The 25,861-nt window shown below is 41.3% G+C and overlaps 1 protein-coding gene across 2 annotated transcripts; it reads right to left on the bottom strand.

The window, feature by feature from the left end:
* Window positions 1-1,567: 1,567 nt before the first annotated feature.
* SDHA (succinate dehydrogenase complex flavoprotein subunit A) lies at window positions 1,568-25,698 on the bottom strand. 2 transcript variants are annotated; one of them, XM_033168951.1, is made up of 15 exons: window positions 25,582-25,698; window positions 21,003-21,092; window positions 19,480-19,641; window positions 16,587-16,730; window positions 16,024-16,188; window positions 15,002-15,150; window positions 13,144-13,268; window positions 9,717-9,885; window positions 8,666-8,861; window positions 7,647-7,818; window positions 7,062-7,180; window positions 6,202-6,313; window positions 4,112-4,242; window positions 2,798-2,911; window positions 1,568-2,553 (listed from the first exon to the last, which is right to left on the bottom strand). In XM_033168951.1, exons 1-15 carry the CDS (start codon window positions 25,636-25,638, stop codon window positions 2,467-2,469), a joined length of 1,992 nt encoding a protein of 663 aa, XP_033024842.1. In that variant the 5' UTR covers window positions 25,639-25,698; the 3' UTR covers window positions 1,568-2,466. The 2 variants fall into 2 exon arrangements, with proteins under 2 accessions (XP_033024842.1, XP_033024843.1); XM_033168952.1 differs by having other exon boundaries at window positions 21,003-21,089.
* Window positions 25,699-25,861: the final 163 nt, after the last annotated feature.

Below are 25,861 nucleotides of genomic sequence, written 5' to 3'. Positions count from 1 at the left end.
CAGAGGCTGCCTCACATAAAGGGCATTGCAGCAGTCCAATCTGAAGGCAAGGAGAGCATGAGTGACCAGGGCCAGGCCCTACCACTCCAGATGGGGCCTGAGCTGCACTCTTGGCAATTGCCCTACCTGTGCCTCTCCAGACAGCAGTGAGTTCAAGAGCAGTTCCAAGATGTATACCTGGTCCTTCAGGTGTTTCACAAGTGTCCCAGACTCCCTGGGAATTGTAGGTGGAAAAGAAAGGTAAAGGTGTGTGCTATGAGCATATTGATGGCAACACATCCCAAATCTTCAGTGACTTCCCCCATCTGTTTCATGTAGATGTTGAGGAATATTGGGGATGACATGGACACCACAAGGCAGAGGTAATGGGTGGCACAGAACTCCCAGCTTTATCACTTAAACATAAAGCCAGCTATTTTCTCTTTCTCCACCAACCCAACATTGTGTAACATCCAGCCTGATGGAAAAGTTCTGGGGAACTCTCACTACAGTGTGAAATTTTGGTGGGTCTTCTTAAAAGGTATTGTCTTACTCTGAATTTTAATTAAGCAGTATAAATAGCTTAAATATAAAATCGGTGCAAATGCTCATTTATAAACAAAGCATTTTTCTCTCTCCAGAGCAAGCCTCTCAGAAAGTGTGTTTGGGAGGGTGCCAAACCCATCAGTCAAACATGTTCTTCTCAGCCCTTGTGCTGTGAAACCTCTTTGGCCAGTACTCCATCATGGTACAACATTGCAAGCCTTTTCTGAAGACATAATCTGTGTAGCCAGCCATTCACTTCTGGTATTCATTCTCTTTTTAGCACAAAACCTTCAGCAGGAAGGAGTAACAAACCACCAACTGTGTCCTACAAACAGCCTCATATTCACTTGCAGTGTGTTCAAAGCTGAGTGTGGCAGTACCATTTTTCCTGATGTGAATCAGCAGAAAGGGATAACAGTCAGTGGGCTTGATAAGCTTTCCAGCACAGCCTAGATGCATATACCAGAGAGACAGCACACCCCCTTGTAAGTTGTATTCAGTTTTAACAATAACAATTGTTATTATTGTTATTATTACTATACCTCACCCATCTGGCTGGGTTTCCCCAGCCACTCTGGGTGGCTTCTAGCAAAATAGAAAAGCATAATAAAACATCAAACATTAAAAATTTCTCGATACAGGGCTGTATTGGGAATTTATACAATTAAGCCTCTTTTTTCATAATTTCACCATGAATTTTTGTATTTTAAGCTTTTATTTGTGAACTAATACATGTATAGCCAGATACGTGTGTGTATAAAATATTTAAGTTCTACTATTTCTGGGGTGTTCTTGGATTCTGCATAAAAGGGGACTCCATCCCCTTTTAAACATCTTCAGAGAGGCGGGGTGAATAAAGAGCATGTTTGCACTAAAGATATCTGGAATTCTTACTCATGGAGAAAAGCCTTCTGAAAAGAAATTACTCCGCATATGCTACAATCCCAATTACAAAAAATTAATCTGTGAAATCCAAGAACACATACATGATGAACAGCATTAATGCAGAAATTAATAGAATTATTTCAGTGCTGGCACAGGCTGTACTTATATTCATGTCCTATTTAATGTGCTGGATTTTTACAAATACAAAGTAAATACATAATATGCACACGTGTCAATGAAATCAGAAAGCAGTTAGGAAAACCTTGTTTCAGATTTTTCAGATGATACTGATACAACAGCACTGATGCATCTGAAAGAATATCCATCTATACATTGTGACCGTTTTCAAAGACACACTCCAAACAAAGAATGCCTTACAAAGAATGCCAGATATACAACTTTCAATTCTCAACAGTGTAAAGATAGTTAAGGGAGAGAGAGCTGGATTCTTTAAATCTTTAGTGTCTGCCAACAGACAGAAAACTCCTACCAAGCTGTTATGGATCTGCTACGATACTTGGTTTAGGCTTGACACTGTTCCCCTAGTTATAGTTGCAGCAACTGTGATTTTAAATAAGTAATGTCAACTGTAAAATGTAGAGAATTATAAAGTTCTAAGACCACAATCCAATAGTTAAGTGCACTTAAACCCTTTCATTTTACTGGGTGTAAGTACTTCCAACTATGGGATAAATGCTGCTGTTTCTCTTAACCACCATACTGCATTTACTCTTTTAATGTATCGCTCTAAGAAAGTCAATACAAAATTGCAGTCAAAATATAGGTAATACATACAAATTGCGTGAAGAGCTCCAGCTACTTAGAGAAACCTACAAACTCAAGCAGAGACACTAAGAGATTAGTTTGCTGCATGAGCTCTGTATTGCCATGATATAGTAACACATGAAGCAATGGGCCAGAATACTAAGCTTCCTGGATTCTGCTGCAAATGAAGAGTCTCTCAGACTTAATGCATTACAGTTGTCTCGTAGTAAGCTGCATGATGTTGGCTTCTGTACCAGGAAACTTACAATGTAAGGAACTGAATGAAAGTCACTAGTAGGAACGAATAGCTGGTGGCACTGCTGCACAGTCTTCTTCATTGAGGGTTTTGTCGATTACAGGCCTATATTCCAGAGTAACCTGAAAAAAAACCAGTTGTTTGTCATTGTTAAAAAGCTGACTGCACAGCAATGTCAAGCTACAACTTAATTATTTTGCACTTAAAATTATTCTCATTCAACCTCACTACAATCCAAATGAGAAATCAAAGTTTCTTTAAATTGAGCTCTTTTAGTTGTAAACCAAATCCCACACTACCAAAAGTAGTATGCTGGATATATAGGATTCCTAATTTCAAAGGCCAAGGGGTGGGGGGATCACATACCTTCCCAGTCTTGACATCTACATAAGAGAGAGTATGCTTTCTCCAGTGCTGATCAATTGATTTCTTCTGCTGCCCTTGGATTGGTTTGGTATAGTCATATTCATCAACCCTTACCTAAGCAATACAACGTAACAGTGAGATCATGGCAACAACCCAAAGCTCTGCTCAGAAGATGGCACCAGCCATGTACCAAATGTTTAACAACATTCTAGTTTCTTTAGGAATTTACAAGAGCTGGAACTGAATATGGAAGCACTACGTGTTCTTCTACAGATGTGCAACTCCTTATGTTCTAGCTTTCATTACCTCCTCAGTGAAACCAGCTTTCACTGGCTCCAAAGTGCCAGGGGCGGGGATCCACCTGGCCCAACCAATGGTGAGCAAAGGAGCAGCTGCTCCAGTGCTCTCATTACCTCCCCATTTCTTTTTCCTTTTGTTGTGTCTGTGGACACGAATTACCTTATCTTATATTATATAGAGAGATGCTGCATTAAATAATTTAGCTGCATTATAACAACTGAAATGTGGAAGTGCTGTCCCAAAAGGCCAATAATTTTGATTTTTAAAAGGTGCTGATAGCACCCACAACACTCATTTACAAGGGATGTCAAAAAGGGCACTGGTAAAGAAATCTCCATGAGATTGTGGAGCAACCTAGGCTGTGCCTCTTCCTTACAAAATTAATTACTGAGGTACCTCCAGTTCAACGTGTTGATACGTGCAATTCTGCTTCAAAAATAAATTGGCTTATTGGCAACGAAATGGAAGTTAGGGTGTGACTGGGCAGAGATGCACAAATTTGGCTTTAAAGCTCAAGTGTTTTTGAACCTGGCCCGCCCAACTCCCTTAATCTTCCCCACCCCCAAGCACTAATAATGTATCACACAGATTAATGTTGCTTCATGTGAGCATTTTTAGACTGGAATACTTCTCCAATACCGACATTAGATGTGGAATAAACAGGACAATTCTGATGCTTCCCCTAAAACCACACAGGAAGAACCGTACTTGCAACAAAGCAGCAGTCCTTTCAAAGTTTTTTTTTCTTTTCAAATCAGGTTGGGAGTACCAGGGGTAGCAACACATATAAACCCAATATGTTTCAATGAGAACTGTTCAACATACACTGGCTGCTGCTGAGAGGAGGAAAGCTCCACTTGTCTCAGGATTCTGCACCTTCCTGGAACCTTGTTTCCACCATTTCCATATGCCATTCCTCTTTCCCCCTCCCCTCCTCAGCCAACATAATCAATGTTCAGGGATGGTGAGAGCAGGGGTGGGCTACAGGTGATACATATAAGAAGTTGTGCATACCTTATAATCCTCTCTAGCATGAGCGCCACGTGTCTCTTTGCGAGCCTCTGCACCATAAATAGTTTGTAAAGCATTTAGCATTAGATTTTGTAGTTCCAAAGTCTCCACCAAGTCAGTATTCCAGACAATACCTAAAGGTACAATGAAATGTTAGGGGTATTTCAGCAGTCAGCCGCTTTCTTATAATGCAATTCAACAGTCCCAATATACAAATCAGACAAAAGCACAACTCTGCTTGTAGACCAAAGCTGCAATTCTATGCACGCTCTCCTGGAAGTGAACAGTTGCTTCTGAGAAAACATGTCTGTGTGGGTTTCTCGTATAAAACTGTTTTAGTCATGGCCTGCAAAGCTGTCTTGCATGTAGCTTAGAAACTATAACAAATGTGTCAGAGTGTCATGAGCTGTGCTATATTCCTAGTTAAAAATGTTTTAAAATATCACAAGAAAAAGGGCAGAACTCTCCCCTCTGCTCTCTTCCCCACTAACATCAGGGAGGAAATGACAGAAATACAAAAAAGTCATTAATTCAACTGTACCACAAATCTATTATTTTTAATTATTAAATTTCTATACTGCACTGCATCCAATGATCTCAGGGCAGTTTACAATATAAAAACACAAAAATATGTAACATGGTAACAAACAAAAACAATAACCCCGCCTTTAAAAGCTTCTCCAAAGGCTTTGAAGAGGAATATTTTTGCCTGGTGCTTAAATTTATGTGATGAAGGCACCAGGCAAGCCTTCCTGGAGACAGCATTCCACAAACAGGGAGGCAATGCGGAAAAGGCCCATTCTTGTGTTGCCACCCTCCGGACCTCTCATGGAGGAGGCACACGAAGGGCCTCAGGTGATAATTGCAGGGTCTGAATCAGTTCACACAGGGAGATGTGGTCCTATCTTCTCTGATCAGATGGAATAACATAATTTGTCCGACTGATTTGCCACCTTACAAAACAGCTCTTCCAACAAGGCAGAATGTATTGCATTTTGAGTGCACAGATAGCACAGAAATGAGCACAAACTAAGTTCCAGCAAAAATTTAAGCTAATTATTAGACCTTATATTTACAGAGATGACCTCTAAGTATGTAGACAAAGCTTGATAAAATTACAAAATTCTACTTCCAATGAGGAGGGAACAGGTACCCTGCATAGTAATTACAAAATTGTAATTGTAAACAGACAAAAGAACCAGGAGCTAGAAAAGAAGACTTCTACTGCTGTGGAAAAGAACTGTGTGGCGCCTCTTCCAATGGAAGGTCATGTTTCTACAATAACTGACAAGATCCTGTTGTAGAGAGGAAGGGTTGCAGTCCATATCATGATAACCTCCTCCACTGAACAAACAGAGCTATGCAAAATAGGCAATGACAAAAATTTGCATGTCTGCTTAAGTTGTGTAAGTTGCCACCACCCTAGAAGAGCATGTTCTATGTTCCTAAGCAAGCCTTTCTTGGCAAAAAATATTAACCATTGCGCTAAATTTTCTTTTTTCTTTTCTTTTTGAAGTACAGAGTAGACTCAGGACTGTGTAAACCAGAGGTTTCTAAACTGTGTTCCACAGACCTCTGGGATTCCTTTGAAGCTATCTAAGGTTCCTCAGTGAGATGACCAGTAATGGTGCAATCCCCTCTCCTGAATGAACAACTTGCCTACTGTTACCAGTCTGTCTTTGCAATGTGAAACTGCTTGAGAATGTTCTAGGATATACTCTTAAGGTCCCATGGGCCAGTAGCAAGAATGAGCAAGTGTAACCAGTGCTCCACAAGAACATGCTTCAGAAGGCCCAATAGAGAAGTCAATGTGGGAAGTGTTCCCTGAAGGTCAAAACTGTGAAAGTCACCTATATGTCTGGTATTTGTCAAACTGATATTTAGAAATGCCCTGCACTACACAAGCTGTTACCCTTGAAATATTTTCTCTGTGAATCTGTGGTCTCATTAATACTTGTTTTAAAGTCAAACTGACGTTGCATTTCTTAATTGCAAAGTTCTCTGAACTGCATATGCTGATAGATGCCACAATCATTTACTTGCACACCTCTAAGAAAACACCAAGCTTACAATGCTACATTCAAACAGTCTACCTCTATCGAATGTCTTCAAATCATCCATGTTGTTATAGAGACTGCTAATTTGCTCACAACCTTCCTGTAGGACAGGACCTGTACGGAACACTGCAGCATGGGTTTGCATTGTCTATGAATAGAAATTGAGAAACAATACATTGATTGGAAATTTTAACCTCCTACAGCTGCCAAAATGTTCAGTTGTCAAAATCTGTTTGAATACACCCATATCACTTTCTACATTCCCCCAAGTCCATACTCATGTGTAATAACACCATTGTCTTCAGTTAAATCACCCTGGTGCCTAAACTGCCCTGCCTATTTCTTAATGGCTCCATCACTTCCAAGATAATTTATTCCGGGCTGCAATATGTAACCATTGCTACATATCAACACAGATAGCCTGCTATCTTTCATAATCTGTAGAAATCTGAAATACTCCGAATGCAACTCTACCCATGTATAAAAAGGAAGGAGTAGAGTGCTGAGGTTCTGGACATGAAAGCAAATTTATCTTGAGAAGCACAACAGCCCTTTGGGATGGAGTATAGAAGCAGGCTCCATTTGCAGAGAAACATCCTGTTTGTATTCTGCAATACCTCCAAAGAATTCCTGAGCACCATTACTACAACCATGTGAAGTTAAGGAAGGTCACCTAGGAAGCTTTGCACCTGAACAGGAGTATCAACCTAGGTTTCATGGGTGTTTGCCAACTTTTAGATCATGAATGGATAATCAGCCCCTCCATCACAATTTTAAGAAGAAAATCATTTTAGGAAGGCCAGAAATCCAATTTTCAAGTCAAAACATTATATATCTGTTCTAGCAATTCACATTACATGTTATTAGCCTACCCTCCAAGCAAACCTTTTATATACCTTTTGCATATTAAGCCTCAGATCCGAAGTTCTTATGCTTCCATTGGCAAAGCGCAGTTTGTCAAGATTTGCTACAGATTCTTCACCCGCATTTGGTTTAATTGACGGAACTGGCTCTCCTAATTAGAGTAGACACAAGCATGATTCAGCTACAGTTAGGTCTACAAAAATTAGTCAGGGTGAGAGGGGGAAGGCAAGGAACAAGAGGAATATAATGCCAATCAGTATTCCATTATTTCCTAGCAAAATTCTCAGTGCCTGCCCAGCCCCTTCTGATACGATTTGGTAGGACGGGAAATATTTTTTCATAGGCATTAAAAGTTTCTTGACCTTGCTGGTCAAGTGAAAAGTTGTTACCAGTCCCACTTCTCCATGCAAGCCTCACTTCCTCAGCCTTTCCCCTGGGAAGGGAAATGTGGAAAGAGCAGTCAGCCGCTTGAAGGTGCCCCTGCTTGGAAGAGCAGCACCAGCCTCTCCTGAGTAAAGGGCTGTTTGAGACCATGCTGGTTTGGGCTCTAATGCTCAAAGGTACCCAGCTCTTTCACGGCCTTTCAAGGGAGATGAAAAACAAGCAAGGAGACCTACCAGGTTTGCAGGATTCCGCAATGCTAAGAGCACATGCACGACCAAAGACCACCAAATCTAGGAGCGAGTTTGCTCCAAGACGATTAGCGCCATGAACAGAGGCACAGGCTGCTTCACCACAAGCATACAAGCCAGGTACTATTTGATCTCTGCCATTTACATGGGTAATCACCTGCCATTAAAATTAAGTGTGAAATCAATATAAGCATGACAGTGACTCTCTTCACGCACCGCTCACATGAAGAGGGCAAGTATGGTGACAGAGGCTGTGGGACCACGCATTTACCCCACTCCAAAAGTCACCCAGCCCCTCCTGTTCCTGCCACTGTTGTGTTCAGCATAACTTCATGTGTGGAGAAGACTCCTCACTGCAGAAAGATCCCTGCATGATTTAGAACCCGGATTACAATGGGTTCTAAAATCATGCATAGATCCTCTATGGACAGAGAAGTTTCCCCAATGCAGAAGTTTGTGAGAGCACAGCAAAGGTGGGGGCAAAAGGAGCCACACAGTCTTTGTTGCCATTTTTACTACTGACTTTCTTGTACTGTAGTCATTTTTAAAAAGCTGTTGGCTAACACAAGGAGTGAAGGTGGTGATGGCAGAAGGCAGAGAGAGAAGGGAGAACCAAAGACCCACAGGCCGAATTAGGTCTGCCAGGCCTTGGAGGTTGGCATTCAGGCCATTTTGAGCTAACCAAACCTACCTTAACAGGGCAAAATGTCATGAAACACCTGGCTCAGGAAAGGTGGACCTGGTTAGCTCTGAACACCTGCAAATTCTTCATTTGCATTCCTGGCTTGGAGATGCGAAGGAAGAGCCAGGGCTACAAAGGAAGAATCTCCCTTGGCAGCTACAGCTTGAACTTTTAATCACCTAATGTCAGATGACTAGCAGGAAGGCAGACCCGTCCACTGTGAGTTTGCTATTTCTTCAATTATATCAATCAGTATGCAGAAAACACCCACAATATTCAGTTTAGAATACTTCCTATTTGAATATTACTTTTGGAAAATTACCTGTCCTTTGTAGTTTGTAGGAATACCTCCCATATTGTAATGTACAGTGGGCAGAACAGGAATTGGTTCTTTGGTAACATCCACACCAGAAAATATCATAGCAGTTTCTGAAATCCCAGGAAGACGAATTGCTAGCTGCTGAGGTGGCAAATGATGCAGTTGCAAGTACACGTGGTCTTTGTCAGGCCCACATCCTCTGATGTTAAAAGAAAAAGTGTTTTAAACACACTCATTTTCACAGTCCTACCTAGAGGCAAACTTTTAAAATCTCCCATCATCTTATCTAGGAAGGCAGACAAGAACAGCTCTCTTAGTGACAGAAACCGGTCATCTTTTTAAACCCATATTTCACTTTCTATTTATTAACAGTTTGTAAAGTTTAAATCAATGAAACATTTCTTACATTTTGGACTTATATGTGGTAGCAAGTCTGAGGCTTGTCCATGTGCCCTACACCCCCTCCTTCCGGTCTGTAGGTCATAAACATCTCTACATTTGTACGTACTCACCCTGTCTGCTAAATCCTGGGAAGAACTGCATTGCCAGGAGGACATGTTCAAGATGGTCTCAGTGAAATAATATTACAGTGGTACCTCTGGTTACGTACTTAATTCGTTCCGGAGGTCCGTTCTTAACCTGAAACTGTTCTTAACCTGAAGCGCCACTTTAGCTAATGGGGCCTCCCACTGCCGCTGCGCCACCAGAGCACAATTTCTGTTCTTATCCTGAGGCAAAGTTCTTAACCTGAAGCATTATTTCTGGGTTAGCAGAGTATGTAACCTGAAGCGTATGTAACCTGAAGCGTACGTAACCCGAGGTACCATTGTATTCTTTAAGATAGCCTTCCTTAATCCTGGGTCCCCAGAAGTTGTTGGACTACAACCATCCACCATCCCCAGTCAGCACCGCAAATGGTCCAAGATAATGGGGGTTGTGGTCCAACAACATTTGGGGAACCAAGGCTTTAAGATACTGGATTGGTCATTGTTTACAAACAGAGCTTTCAAATAATCATATTTGAAAGGTAGCAGCTACAGAAAACCAGACTTACCTTCCTTCTCGGATCTCAATAGTCATTGAACGAGACACAACATCCCTTGAAGCTAGATCTTTGGCAACTGGTGCATATCTCTCCATAAACCTTTCACCTTCACTGTTAATCAGAATGCCTCCTTCACCACGGCAGCCTTCTGTAATAAGGCAGCCAGCTCCATAAATACCTGCAAAACAAGCAGTCACTACATTATAGACCTTTTAGTGACTATATTTTACAGTTCCTCAGTGTCATAGTACTAGAATGAGACACCAACATTTTAATATCCAATATAGCAGGGATGTTCAACCAGTATATCGTGATCTACAGGTAGATCCCCAGCTGACCCTGGTAGATCATGGGATCCTTATCATGTACAAAAAGTTATGGGGGGAAGCTAAAAAAAACCTCTGTGCAATCCTCCCCCAAAAAGCTCAACAACTCTGGGCACTTCCCTCCAAAAAAGCTCAACAATTCTGGGAAATCCACCCCCCCACATATGCTCCTCCTCCCTCCAATGACAATCGGTAGATCACTTCCAGTGTTTTTATACTGGGAGTAGATCACAGTCTCTTGGGAGTTGGATATGCCTGCAACATAGTATATGTACCAGGTTCAAATCTTAGCCTTGATAATCAATCAAGCTTTGAAAAAGTCAACATTCTCTCAGCCTCACATCTGCCAATAATATAGGGATAACAAACTACCAATTCTACAGAGCTCTTGAATACTGAGGATGTATGGGAAGTGCTTTGAACACCTAAAGCACATTAAAAATGATGTATAGGTGGCACCAGACACCAGAAAAATTAGCTAAAATGTACAGAAATAGATCCCCTTTGTGTTGGAGGTGCAATAAAGAAATCGGGTCGTACAAACATATGTGGTGGACCTGTCCGGTTATATGTGATTTTTGGAACGCTGTATATGAAGAACACAAAAAACTCTTAAAGCACACATTCAAAAAGAGACCAGAAATGTTCTTGTTAAGCATCTTGCCGGAAGAGATCAAAAAACCAGAAAGAGTAATTTGCTTATATGGTATAACAGCAGCAAGAATGTTAGTGGCCAGAAACTGGAAGAATCCAGTAGCACCAACTATAACGGACTGGCAAAATTTAATGTTAGAATATCTGTATTTAGCAAAAACAACAAGTAAAGTTAGGAATCAAATGTCCCAGGAAGTATGGAAAGAATGGAGGATATTCAAAGATTACTTAAGGAATAATGGTATAAGTGGAATCCTAATGGCAGATGCAGACTGAACCTTTAAGGTAAACAAATAGAGACTTAAGGATGGAAAATTATGATTTGTAAATGAAATATATAACTGTACGCGATATAGGTATAATAGCTTAAAAATGCAATGAGGATAATTGGAGGTACAAGAATTTGTTTGTAAATAAGAAAAGAGAAGAATAGCAGTTTGTTTATGTTTATGTTTACTTTGTTGTGTTTGTGTTTGTCTTTATGTGTATTTGTATTTTTATGTGTATTTTTAAATAATAAAGAGAGATTATTAAAGATGAACACCTAAAGCAGGATATAAACACTTCTGCTAGCAGAATATTGGTTGCAATTCTTCCTACAGTGAAATCACTCAAACTTGTTCTCTATCTCTCCACAAAACACTCTTTTACGCTTAACTGGAGATTGGTGGTATTTTGTTACATCCCAAAGAAATATTAAAACATGGCAGAGAGTATTTCATTCTCCTAAGACATTCTGCTGCCGATTCTAAGGCTACCATTCTTCAGTGGAATTCTCTAGCATGAGGCTGCCAAGATAGCAAATCAGAAACTAATAGAATACTATAAAAATCAGACTCCATTATGATTTTAGGTTGGCTTTCACATTATGCAAAATAATTCATAATTAATGTCATTTTTCTTGTTATGACATTTGTTTGTTGTTTTATTTATCATGAATGGTTGCTTTTGTGAATATGCTGGGCATGCTTCCACCTTTGTAGGGCTCTGAACAGAAAATGACAGCTGTACTGCCTTGGCTTTTAATCCCTAAGTACACAAGCTCTCCATATTTACAACTGCCAACATAAGATGCCACCTTACGCACCTGACAAAACAAGTACTAGTTCACCAAAGCATAATCTTTAGGGTAGTACAGAACTCTGCTACAACCGATTAACTTGTCTATCCCTCTGAAAGTTGACAGAATATTTGGTGTAGAAAGAGTAGGAACTGGCGGAGGCAGTTTCAATCATGAGACATAACAAGCGGCTTAAACTACTGTATATTATACAGTCACAAGGTTGCAGCTGGTCCAGAATGTGGCAGCTCAGCTGTTGAGCAGAGCAGCCAGAGGGCCAGCAACAATTTTGATAGCACTGCACCAGCTGCCGGTAATACAAGGTGTTGACATTGGTATACAAAGCTCTAAGTATACAAAGACTTTCTCTGTATGTCCCAACACACAGTTTATGATCAGAGGGAGAAGCTCTTCTGGCAGTATCACTGCGGTGGGTGGCTAGGAGGTTGCAAAGGAAAGAGAGCTGGCATTCTGTCTTTGGAATTTTTTTCCAAGTAAAGTCTGGCAGTTCCCTTCCCTGATTAGTTTCAAAAGGAATTTGAAGACATTTTTATTTGTCCAGTATATGCTTTTGGAAGCGGATAACTACATACAGGCAGTGCTGTTTTTATAACTCACATTTTAATTACTACATATCACATATGGTTTCACTGGATTTTATGATAGCACCCTCTGGGCACTCTTCAGAAAAGAAGATCAGGATACATAATACAAGACACTTAATAAATACATTAAAGTATTTCCAAACCTGCTTCACATTTGTACATTTACATTTGGGGTTATGTTCCAAGGCACTGCACGGCTTAGTGAAATCACATATATGTGAAACACCATTGAAAAAGACAGCAAACACCCTGTTCTGCCATTGCTCCACCCCATTTTGTGAAGTTTTCATGATTTTTTGAGTCACTTCTGGGTTCAGCGTGATACTTCAGATGCGCCTAAAACAGTCACTGCCTGTATAGACATTTTTCTTAAATGTTCTCCAAGACAGTCATTATCTATAGCTAGCCTCTACAGACAACCATTTTTCATCTACTTTCTAGTAGGGATCTATTGTCGTTGTTTCTCATGAATATGGCCCTAGCATGAACAAGCTAAATATGTATTATACTTTTTCATGGTTGTAATACAGGCAGAAAGCTATCAACTGCTTTAAGATTCAAAAGACAGCCCCAATAATCAGATGTACAAGCTTGTGTAAATCCTTTTAATCTGATGGAACAGTCATCCAAACCATGTACTGCAAGAGAGAACTACTCATCTGCCATGAGAAATAAGTTCAACAGTGTAGGCTGCTCCAATCCCCAAATGCCCACCCTGGATTTAAAGGTTTAATGAGCTTTTATTTCTCAGTAATCTTAGTTGTCTATAATGTTATAGAAGAACATTTTACCTGTGGGATGGAACTGCACAAACTCCAAATCCTGACAAGGCAGGCCAGCCCGTGTGACCATTGCTGTGCCATCTCCAGTACAGGTGTGAGCAGATGTACAGCTGAAGTAGGTGCGCCCATATCCTCTAGGAAACAGTTCATTATTAGTATCTGGCCAGTACATTTCACACACACCAAGAAAACCAATGATTTCAGCTGCATACACTTACCATGGAAAGCCATGGCTAATGATTGACCATAACGTGCAGATTTCTCCTGATTCAGTTGCTTGACTACGCGAACAGGAGTAACAAACCTCTTTTATAAAAATCAGGTATTTTTGCTTTTTTCTCTTTAGCTAATTTATGTTGGTAGGTTAATTTTTCTCCCATGGCTATTTGCCACAGTTCTCTGTACCAACAATCCAGTGTCAAATACTCTGCAGTTTTCCAATTTTTGGTTATCACCCTGCAAGCAGCCATCAATATGAATACTATTCGTTCTCTGGGTCTCACTTTCTCATTCTGTTCCGCCCAAATTGTTAAAAGAGCTAATGCTGGTGTAATATATCATTTGATGCGTGATATTTGCCATTTTTATAAAAGTATCATAGTACATAACTGATACAAAAAATGGCCACCACACACACAACCCTTATCAATTACAATTTCTCCAACATTTTGTATTAATTGCATTTGCAGACATATTAGTGTAATTTTAAAGAATTCTCCCCATGGGTTAATGATATTGCTTTCTTTAATAAAAACATCCATATTTTCTCCCATACATTTTGTTCTTTTGCTATTCCAATATCACTCACCCATATTATTTTCAAACCATCCAATATAATTTTATCTCTATCAAGATGTAAATAAATGTTGGAGATTAATCCTTTTGTATTGGTCATATGTTCCAATTTTTGTACTATTTAGTTTGTTTTCCCCCTTTCCCCCCAATCTTTCAACCATGATTGGCTTCGGATCATAATTTGCTGGTGTAAAACAAAACACAGTCCCTGGTTTGGGCACAAGAACTGTGGTTTGTTGCTCCCACATGCTAACGGGGAACAGCAATCTGCACATTCACTATAAACTAGGCAGGGGAAACCTCTGGATTCCTGTAAAGCAATTCCACCTTCAACCACACCCACCTACACCTGATGCAATGGCCAGCACTGGACATGGGGGATGTAAAGACCCAGCTGCAAAGGATCAAAGGATAAAGACTACATTCCCAACTGTTTCTCTGCAAGAGCAGCTTGCAGTCCCCACCTTTTAAATATGCACCAGCTGGCCTGGGAAAAATAAAGCACTCTTTCCTTCCCATTCCCTTCTAACTCAATGTGAGTCATTAGAATAAAAATACAATTAAGCAGAGGTAATTTCTTTCATAATTTCTTATCTTTAACAGGGCTACATGTTTAGGGAGATTATATATTGTATGAAATTCCTACTTTAAAGTGTAAAATATTCTTAAAAGTCTGACTTCATAATCTTTTGCAAGCAGCCCCCATCTCTGCATTCCCTTTTGCAAACAAAGTGTTGGCAGCATACATTTGTTGACATGAAGTCTGATTTCCCCCTCACATTTAATAGGAAAAGGGAAAGAACTGTTTAATGTCCAGGATGCAAGGCTCACAGTACTAAGGGAAGGGAAAATAACCCAAAGGGAAGAGGGTTTGGAGGCTTCCCAATGAGTGTTGGTGGAAGCACTCGTGTGTGTGTGTGTGTGTGTGTGTGTGTGTATAAGAGAGGGGGGGAGAGAAAAGGATGACAGCAATAGACTCCTCCCTGATCTAGCCTGAGGCCAGAATGACAGACAATCCCAGGAAGTACCGTACATTCACATATCATCAGTATGAACAGCTCATTAATATTACCCAGTGGCGATAATCGTATTCTTTGCTCTTAAACGATGTATGGTTCCATCTTCTATACAAAGTGCAATAACACCACAACATTCTCCATTTTCCATAAGGAGGTCAAGGGCAAAATATTCCACAAAGTAACTCGTGTCATATCGAAGAGACTAAAGGAGGAGAGGGGAAGAAAAGTGTATTATTTTTTAGTACAGTGGTACCCCGCTAGACGAATGCTTCGCTAGACGAAAAACTCGCTAGACGAAAGCATTCGTCTAGCGGGAGGCTGCCCCACTAGACGAAAAAGTCTATGGGGCTGCCTCGCAAGACGAAAAAATTTCGTCTTTTTTTTTTTTTTTCGTTTTGCGGAGCGCGGCTCCCATTGCCGCTCCGCAAGACGAAAACCCCGCTAGACGAAAATTTTCGCGGGACGAATTATTTTCGTCTAGCGGGGCACCACTGTACTATTATTATTATTCAACATTAGGTTTTTGGGGTACTCTATGAGACTGTAACCCTGGAAACAAGTCTTTACTAATTTTAATTTGTCAGAAACAACCTATTTTAGGCAGTTCATAAATATCACTCCAGTATGATAATTCCAGATGGGTGTTACAGTTCAACAATATATGGGGAGGAAAACATAGGCTATTCCTTTCCTTGTGGATTAGCTGTGCCAGGAAATGGACAGGGAGAATGCATCTCATGCTTGCTTTTTATGTATTAAATTTTGTAGTGCTCCCTACCTACCTCTGGGTGCTCCCTAATAGCATAAAAGGCAGCTTATAAAATATTTTTAAAAAACACCATTTGTCAATGAAACACAGAAAAACACATTGTGTAGCGCAATTCATGAGTGCTGCTGTATCTAGAAATGCACGCCTCCTGTTTGTTTTGTCTGACTGTGCAGAACACACATGGATGTGCTGGCTAAGAGTTTTTCTGAGTCAATTACTGATAGGAGTGCAACTATCAATTTCAAAAGTGATCCTACTAATTAAATTCAGTGATCTTGATTCCCTGCCCCACCAGCATCTTCTTACCCGACCATAGAGTGTGTGCAGCAGAGAGTGGCCTGTCCTATCAGCCACACAACAGCATCGATGAGCTTGTCCCCCTTTCCCAAACTTAAGGCTCTGTCCTCCAAAGGCACGCTGATAGATCTTCCCATCTTCTGTCCTGCTAAACGGCATGCCATAATTCTCCAACTAAGGAATCCAAGTGGAACTTATTAGCCATTTAACCATCAGCATGAAAACAAGTAAAGTCTGCTTTACACATATTTCAATTTTAGAAAGAATCTGCCATGTGAAAACAAAAAAGTTAACTTAGGCTAAGTAAACTAATACTGTGCCATCTGACCTTATTATGAAGCAATAAAGTTCTGGAACAGTTTACAGAATCGGATCACGCAAATACAATGAAACAGTGGAATCTTCACTATTTTTCATGTTATTATACAAACTGAGAAAACTGGTTTCTCTTACTAAGAAAAAATGGTTTTGAACATACCTCAAGAGGTTGTTTGTTCATTTTTCACAACCGCTATAGTAGTCAGTCTAAAGTGTATTTCGGAAAGACTCATTTTATACGGTGCTACTTATACCTCGATAACTGAAGCAGGAGCCTGTTCTGTCATATAATGAATTGCATCTTGGTCTCCCAGCCAATCAGAGCCTTTCACAGTATCATAGAAATGCCATCTCCAGTTATCCTCTTCCATATTCCCCAAAGCAGCATTGATTCCTCCCTGGAAATTAAAAGCAAACATTTGCTCAAATGCAATACTTAGCAATCAGTTCCTTTATAGTTTAATCTAGGTATGGCTTTCGTTTTATCCATGGCTTCTTCCAGCATCTCATGCAGTGCTTTATCACCAAGCAGTTTATGGCCAGTTTATAGAAAGGTTAATCTTAGAGCCTGCATCCAGGTTCAGTGTTTCAACCACATCATTCTCCTTATTGCCTCATTAAGACTGCAATGGGTGCATGGCTCCTTAGGTACATCTTCTTCCCTAAAGCAGGCAATGTGCACAATTTTTAGACATGTCCCTAATTCATTAGTAGAGATGCCATTCCACTTTGAGAGTCTTCTTAAATACCTCATGTAAACATGACTCAAGGATAAACCTCTTGACTAAAGGCCAGGAGTGGGAATGGGACGGGCAGCCTGGTCTTCCCAAGTTCCAAAATAGTCACAGCTCTAGCAAGAGAATGCTGCTTTAAGGCAGGGTGTCTCTTCACTGAACCACTCACTGTCCTCTCTGTGTAAACAGAGGACTGAAAGTCTGTGTCCTCTCTAGCCAAGAGATCATCATCCCCACACAGCTTGGATGATGGGTGCAGTTCTAAGTGTTGGGTCTCCAGCTGCTTGCAGTTAGGAACTTGCAACATCCTGCTCAGAATTGTTTTCCTCTTTTCTTATCTGTGGGAACCTACAGACGCCCAATCCAATTTGTCACAGGGATGCACCTGCCTACAAGCCCATCTTGCCTCCATGCAAGTCTTCAAATTTGAAGAAAGGGAGATAGAGCAGGAGTAGAAGAGAGGAAGAAAGTTATTACTTTATGATAACAGCCTCTGCTACACTCAATCTGAGACCTAATATCAGGTGCACCTGTAGAAGCTGCAGCCACACACACGTGGTTTAATTTATGCTACCCCAAATGGCTGAGAAGATAAATGCATTAAAAAAAACACACACTTGACGCCAACAGTTAATGAGTCCTCCGACTGTATCCCTTCAAGGATTAAGGTCTGGCATTACCAGCTGGGACCACAACAATCACAGCCACCCAGAAGTGGCTGGAACCGGTGTGTGTGTGTGTGTGTGTGTAGGGGAATGTAACAGGCTGGTGCTTGCTTCATCATTGCGTGCAACGACGTGGAATGCAACCCCCATATATCACAGTAGTTTACAACAATATAAAAACAAAAAAACAAACAATATCATCATAAAAAGTTAGAAGCAAGTTAACAGCAAAAATAAATTTAAAACAAATATCCATAGACCATTGGGGGTGGGGGTGGGACGTCCTCTTCATTGCCTTGCCTGGAAGAACAGAAACGCTTTCAGCATTTAAAAGTTTGCACAAAAGGCACCTGCTGAATCTCTATTGGCAGGGTTTTCCACAGGGCTGGGTTGATGCCACTAAAAGCTTGATTTCTCCATTGTTGTCAAATAAGGCTCACCAACTCAGGGAATGATCAAAGACACTTCTGCAGAAGATCTGAGTGACTGAGCTGGAATATAAGGGTTCAGGCAATCCCTGAGGTATCCTGAACCCAAGTTGTTCAGGGCTTTGCAAATAAATACAAGAATGCTGAACCTGGCTCAGCAGCAGATGGGCAACCAGTGCAGCTGTTTCCACAATGGTGTCAAACGTTCTCAACCAGAAGCTCCCCATCAGCAATCTGGATGACTACCTCATCCAGGCTCAATTAGAGACAAAACACTAGAAAATGTCAAGAAAGCTGAAGACAGAGCTTGAGTCCCAGCGGCCAGCAACTGGAAGAGAACCATTACCTCTCCAACTGCCAAGAATAAGGGTTCTAATCTGCATAAGCCCTGCTTGTTGGAGTAAGAGGAAGGGGTAACCCATTCCAGGATAGCAACCTCCACAGATGGAGAAATCATTGGTCTGTTTCACAATCCAGCCCTGAGAAAGCGGACATTATTCAGTGGATTCCTTGTGACCCATTCAATTAGTCTTACACCAGCCATTTCCTTATAAAATCTGTCCCTCATGCCTCAAGGTCCAGATGAGCCTCATAACTCTGAAACAAGTTTTCAAAAGTAGTCAGTAGATAGCATAAGAACTGCATTTAGAATTAGAAATTTAGCTGATCTGTATCTTCAAAATCTGTATAGCTTTTTCCCTGGAGCATTTGGACAAAGGACCAGCCATCCTAAAAACTAAGCTTAGAACAAAGGCACTCCCAAGGATCAATAAATAGCTTGATATACTTCGTTTGCTTTGTGAAGAGAGTATGGAATAATTTGTAAGTGTAGTATTATCTCATCTGATGTTTTAGGTAATAGTAAAAATAATGTATTATACAACCCAAACTCGTGTTTTAACAACAGCGTAAAGTATGCCAAGGAAAGAGATGGGCTGGAACCTTCTCCCAGACTTGATAGTTTTCTAAATGAAGAAGGGCTTTTTGGTTTGTTTGTTTTAAAGGCAGAATAGCAAGTTCCATGACCCCCACGTGCAATGTGAAATGGTAGAGTCCAGACACAGGGCTGCTTCTTTGAGAACTAGGCCTAAGAATTTTTAAAAAGAGCAAAACAAATATATGAATGCACTTGAGTTGTGGGGTATTATTATTATTATTACAATTTCAGTAACAGAGTTTATGCCCACAGATAGCAGGTGGGCTCACTGGTTCTATACAATGTAACCCAGTGTACAACACCCAAATCTAGACAACACACAACTTACTCCATTCACTGTCTATAGTCTATGAACCACAAATTGGAATTGACTAGCCTCTTACCTGTGCAGCAACAGTATGGGATCTGGTAGGGAACAATTTTGTAACACATGCTGTGTTAAACCCAGCTTCAGACAAGCCAAACGCAGCTCGCAAACCAGCACCACCTGCACCCACTACAACTGCATCAAATTCATGGTCCACCACAGGATACTGTGTTGAAATCTGGTTGAGAAAAATATAAATGAAGAGCCACATCATTTGCAACACCTAGGAAAATAAACCATGGTATAATTTTAATGAATATATACGTACACGTAGAGAGCACCACACTTGAACTCACTGTATTAAAAAACAAATTCCAAAATTTGTAGTTAATGCTGCCCACTGTTGATTTGTGATCCTCCATGCTTTGGTGGATCAGGAGCAAGCAATACAATCAAATGTCCAGTCCACCCTTTCCACACACGTCTTAATCAGTGTTAGAAATTCAGCTATATAAGCTAATTGCCAAATGGCACCTTAAAACTTAGGTTACAGTTGCCACAATGCAATGTCTAGGCACCTTTCCCACCCCCTACAATGAGTTCTTTTATTATTATTAATTTCATTTCTATGCTGCCTTATATTTTAAAGAAGAAAATCTCAAAGAGGTTTACAACACATTAAAACATCAAATAAAACAATTACTGGTAAACAAATTCAAGCTTCAAGGAAAATATTTCAGAACCTTCTCTAAGTGACATTTTGCTTTCATCATATTTATTTACCTACTTCATTTATACAGCTGCCCCATAGCAGAAGTACTCTAGGAAGCCAGAATGATGTATGGGTTAGTATGTTGGATTAAGCCCTAAGAGATCAGGGTTCAAATCCCCACTCAGTCATGAAGCTTGGGCCAGTCACAGCCTCTAAACCAGGAGTAGGCAACATGCGGCCCAATTGCCTTCTCAATCCGGCCCGCGGATGGTCAGCGTGTTTTTACAGTAGAATGTGACCTTTTATTTAAAATGCATCTCTGGGTTATTTGTGGGGCCTGCCTGGTGTTTTAACATGAATAGAATGTGTGCTTTTACCATATCTGGGTTATATGTGGGGCATAGGAATTCGTTCATTTCCCCCCAAAAAAATATAGTCTGGCCCACCACATGGTCTGAGGGACCGTGGACCAGCCCATAGCTGAAAAAGGTTGCTGACCCCTGCTCCAAACCTACCACAGGGTTGTTGTAGGAATTAACTGAGAAGTGAACTATGTACTCCTTGGCGAAAAAGCTGAGATATAAATGTAATAAATAAGCCCTTCTGATTACCTGCTTAAGGAAGCTGGAAGGGCCAGCCAGATGGAGATGTCAGTTGCCAACCTGGCATCCAGAGATCTCCACATGGTTGCAATTGGACCCGCGACAGTTGCAAAACGCACCTGACGCATGGCTAATGTCTAACGCTGACCTTCATACAGACTTCCGCAACCTGGCGCCCTCGAGATCTTATGGAGGACAACTTCCATCAACATAGCCAGCACAACCAATGGTTGGGGAAGGCTGCTATTAGAATATGTCCAATATGCCGGACAAGTAAGAACTTACTGAATCAGATACTTTGGCAGACACACTTTTCTTTCCGTAAACAGTGAAGTGAAAGTTGCGAGAGAGTGCCTGGCAAGCTGCTGGCCCCTGCTAAAGCAAGACAAATGAAGTGTTATAACATGTGATAAACTTAAAACAGTTATCTACATGGAGTACACCTTATCCTAAGCATTCTAAATTATATACTGTAAAATGTTTAATATGAAGTAAATGCATGCTATTCCAGGTTACAAGTTGGATTTCTCACCTTTTTGTGGCATTTTCCCCCTGACACACAGAAATTCACCAGGTATAGTTTCCACACAATTGTCAAGAAAATATTGAAAAGGGAGATAGCCTATAAAAGTGACTGTCATGAATTTATTTCAATCTTCTTTTTTCAATGAACAGCATCCAGATTGCCCAGGGAAACTTGCATATTATGGTTGCTAAGTCTAGCCAGAAAATACCATGTCTATCACTGGGCATCTCCTAAAGCCAGGGACATCCAATGCCATGCCCTCCGTGTTTTTGGACTACACCTCCCATCATCCCATGCAAATACCCGAAATTGCTGAACAAAATATAGGCCACATTCACACCACCACTTTTAATCACTATAATTAAATTTTAAACAGTCGTGGTTCCCTGAAAGTAGGATTGATCACTCTGGTAATCGTAGCTCCAGGAGACAAATAGGGACCTTCCAACAAATATCAGCATCCTTAGCGAACTGGTTTCCAAAATGTAAATGTGTCCACACTGTAACAACCGCGGTTGCTTTTTGCATAGTCTCAATTCATAGATCAAGTTTGCTATTATCGTATTTGCTTAGATAAAGTTAGCATAACTTTACTTTGTTTTATTGCTTAAAGTAATTCACAGCAATGTATAACAGTACAGAAAAGTAAATCATTAACCAGCAATTAAGCTGTTGCAAGCACTTTAATGCATTTCTGAATTGCCATCTTTTTCAAAAATCAAACATTGGCAAGAATTAATGTAAAAGAGCTCAAGGATAAGCTGTCTTCCTTCTTCAAATGTGACTTTACCTTTTAAATTCATTATTCACAGACAAGTCTGATTATTTAAGTTGCCATTCTTGAGAGGTTAGAACAGAGATAAAAATAAGAGGAATCTAAGCACCAGACTTAGTAGAACATGGAAAGACTCTCTGATTCTATGCGTATATCTATGTATGTATGTTCCCTTTAAAGGGAAGGAAAACCCTTGTGAAAACCTCAACTCGTTGACATAGAAATATTAGAAAAATAAGCATCAAGTAAGACTGAATAATAAACAGTTAAGACAAGTTACCATGGGTGGTCTTTCTGAGAACCAGATTTCAGCTTCATTAACTACGAACCCCAAAATCTGGGATCCTCTCCAAACCTTTTGTAGGATTTTGTAGTTTTGTAATTGCTACATCAAACTGGGGTTTGTACGTAACACCCAGAAATCCAACGTTGTCCTAGTCACTCTGAACAGGTGCCATGTTTCAAAGCCGTTTTGTACCATTTGGTAGCTTGTACCGGGACGACAGAGGATGAGATGGTTGGACAGTGTTCTTGAAGCGACTAGCATGAGTTTGGCCAAACTGCGGGAGGCAGTGAAAGATAGGCTTGCCTGGCATGCTGTGGTCCATGGGGTCATGAAGAGTCGGTCACGACTGAACAAATGAACAACAACAACCGTGCATTTTGTAGGGAGCCCCCAAATGAAATAACTGATATCCAAACTGGTATCCTAGGTATCCCCCCAAACCCCAACATTGTCCCTTCTGGTGCCAAAGTTCTGTAGTTGTTTTGTAGGGGTTTTGCAGTAGTACCACACAAAAAGCACAGTAATTGATACATCAAATCAGGGTTCCTGCCTAACAGAACTCAAAATCCAGCACTGTCTGATTTATTCCAAAGCAATGCCAAAGTTTTGCAATTGTTTTGCAGCCTTCTTTTAGTTAACCCCCACCTTTTGCCAATCCCCAAAAGTGGGTTACTATCTAACTCAGTAGTTAATGAAGCTACACCCAGTTTGAGCAGCAATTCCTCAGTTGGGGTGGGGCAGACCTGCCAAACAAAACCCTACAAAATGCCTACAAAACTTTGGCACCGCTTTGGAGTGAATGGGACAATGTTCGGTATCAGGGAAGACCTATGACCCCTGGTTTGAGTATCAATTACTAGGTTTGGGGGCACTAAAATGTGGGGTTCATGCTACAAAACCCTACAAAATGACTACAAAACCTAGGGTTTGCAGGGAATCTCAAGTTTTGGGGTTCATAGTTAATGAAGTTCTAGATTTCTCTCTGCTCAGGGCAAAATTCCCCTTAGGTAGTAGGCCTGTAATGGCAGCTGAGGGTGGGAGAGGTTTCAGCATTCACAAAGAACAGTCTACACTACTGCTATTAAGCAAAACAAAGCATTTCAGCTTGCTTTACAGTAACTCCAGAATTTCCTAAACATGCAACTGGTTGTGGAATAAGAATAATTAAAGCCTCCCTCACGTCAAAGAGAAGGCCCTAGTCATCAACCTTCAATCTAACTTTCAGCTAAGAATGAGTACATCATTTAAATGGTAAAACACAGATTAGAAATGGCTTTGCAAAGAAGTCCTTAAGTTATTCCACTCCCACCCCCTTTTGTTAGTAATTCATGACCTCAAATAGTTAGTTAATTTATATACCACCCTTCATCACAAGATCTCAAGGTGGGTCACAGAGTAAAATACAAGATCAAAATACAAGTAACTAATCAAAAACAACAAAACAACAACCCACCTTCCAACTAGGCATCTATAGCCAACCCTCTGGACTCTGTCAAGACACTTCTGCTCTCTCCAAGCCGCACCTCTCACTGGCCCTGCTCCACACACTACTGTACCTTCAAGTGCTTTTGCCTGGCTAGACTGTAACACTAATAGCAACCTATAGTTTGCAGCAGCCATGTAAAGAAGGCAAATTCCATACTAGGGATCATTAGGAAAGGAATTGAAAAGAAAACAGCTGGCATCATAATGCTGAAATCTATGATGCAACTGAACTTGGAATAATGTGCACAATTCTGATAACCCTGTCTAAAAAAATGATATTGTAGAGTTGGAAAAGTTTCAGAAAAGGGCCACCCAAATGATTAAGGCGGAGGGAACAAGTGCCTTATGAACACAAGTTGCAGCATTGGGGACTTTTTAGTTTAGAGAAAAGGTGAGAAAGAGGTGATATGATGGAAGTTCATAAAATTATGCATGGCATGGATAAAGTAGACAGAAAAGTTCCATTTCTCATTAATAGTAGAAGTTGTAGACATCCAACGAAACAGAATGCTTGGGAGATTTATTCAAACCAACTTGGATGACTTTACAAGAGGATTAGAAGACAAATTCATGGAGAAGGAGGGGAGGGCTACCAATGGCTACTAGCCAGGATGGCTATGCTCTACCTCCACAGTTGGGAGGGAGCAATGCTTCCGAAAACAAGTTGCTGGAAACTGTGGGACAGGTGGGAGAAGATTGCTCTTGCACTCACGTTCCTCCCATAGGCATCTGGTTGGCCACTGTGAGAAGAGAACGCCAGACTAGATGGGCCATTGGTCTGAAGCAGCAGTGCTAAATGTTCTTATATAGATGCTTGAGCATCAAGAGAACTGGGTGCCAAGACCTGTTACATAAAACAGAACTTCAAGGGACGCCATCTAATTCACCCCAAAAGAACTGGTGCGCCTGTAATCATTTGTACATGTGCCAAAACTAGCTGAGAGGCAGCACATGGAGATCTGCACTGATCCTTGCAACATTCCCTAATTGTTCTTATCTAACGATTGGAAGATTATTACATGATCTTAGAAACGTGGGATCATCTTGGAAAGCTGTGACTATAATGAAGGGAACCTGAGCTGCCTTTTCAGAGTTGAAATGACCTCTTCATCTTTAGTGGCTGATGGGGGGGGGGAGGGACTATGCTTAAGATTTATTTTTAAAGGTCTCTCAAAGTATGCCATTCACATAATTTATGAGGACGCATTAAGTGCTTCCTCATTTGCTGTGACATGTGACCCAAGGGGATAGCTCTGCTGGTTACAGTGTGGTGCTGATAATGCCAAGGTTGCAGGTTCCCTTATGGGACAGCTGCATATTCCTGCATTGCAGGGGGCTGGACTAGATGACCCTCAGGGTCCTTTCCAACTCTACGATTCTATTATTCTGTTTTAGCATAATATAGATCTGTCTATGTTATAGATCTACCTGGATTATAAATATGAGGAAAAGGTGGATCTATCTATGACAGAATCCGCCGCTCCGCAGGTGACCTTGAAGGACCGGCCACCCGCCTTCCCCTCAGCCTGGCCAACCTGGCAGGGTTGTTAGGTTGTTAGGAGGATCAGGGCCAGGGCGGTGCACTCATAGCACACTGGGGTTATGTGGGGGACGGGGGAAAGGACGGAGGTGCGGAGCTGGCGAGGCAGCTGCTGCCTGTGGTGGAGCAGCGCCGACGCTGCCCTCTCCCTCTTCTTCTCCGGACGGCTGAGGCTCCACGGTACAAGCCCCGCACAGGATTCTCCCTCTCCTCCTCCTCCTCCTCCTCCCCAGGCTCCCGCCGCGCACTTACCGCGCGGAGCTGCCTCAAGCGCCGCAACGCCTGCGAAGCCGCCACTGCCGCCGCCATTTCGCACCGGCCCTCACAAACTAGGCCGGGCAGAGATCGGGCTTACTGCGCCTGCGCGCGAGAAACAGAGGAAGGTCGCCCTGACGGAACAATTGTTGAGGGCGGGCGGGAGGAACCAACCAACCAACCAACCAACCGGAGAGGGGGGACAAGCGAGAACTTTAAAGGAACCTCACGGTCTAAAGGAACAGAGACGCGAAATGCCTTTCCCGGTTCCCCCAAA

This window comes from Lacerta agilis, chromosome 14, assembly GCF_009819535.1.
Source record: "Lacerta agilis isolate rLacAgi1 chromosome 14, rLacAgi1.pri, whole genome shotgun sequence".
NCBI classification, from domain to species: domain Eukaryota; kingdom Metazoa; phylum Chordata; class Lepidosauria; order Squamata; family Lacertidae; genus Lacerta; species Lacerta agilis.
Note: the sequence above shows the minus strand (reverse complement) of the source record. Positions and strands in the feature narration are given on the sequence as shown.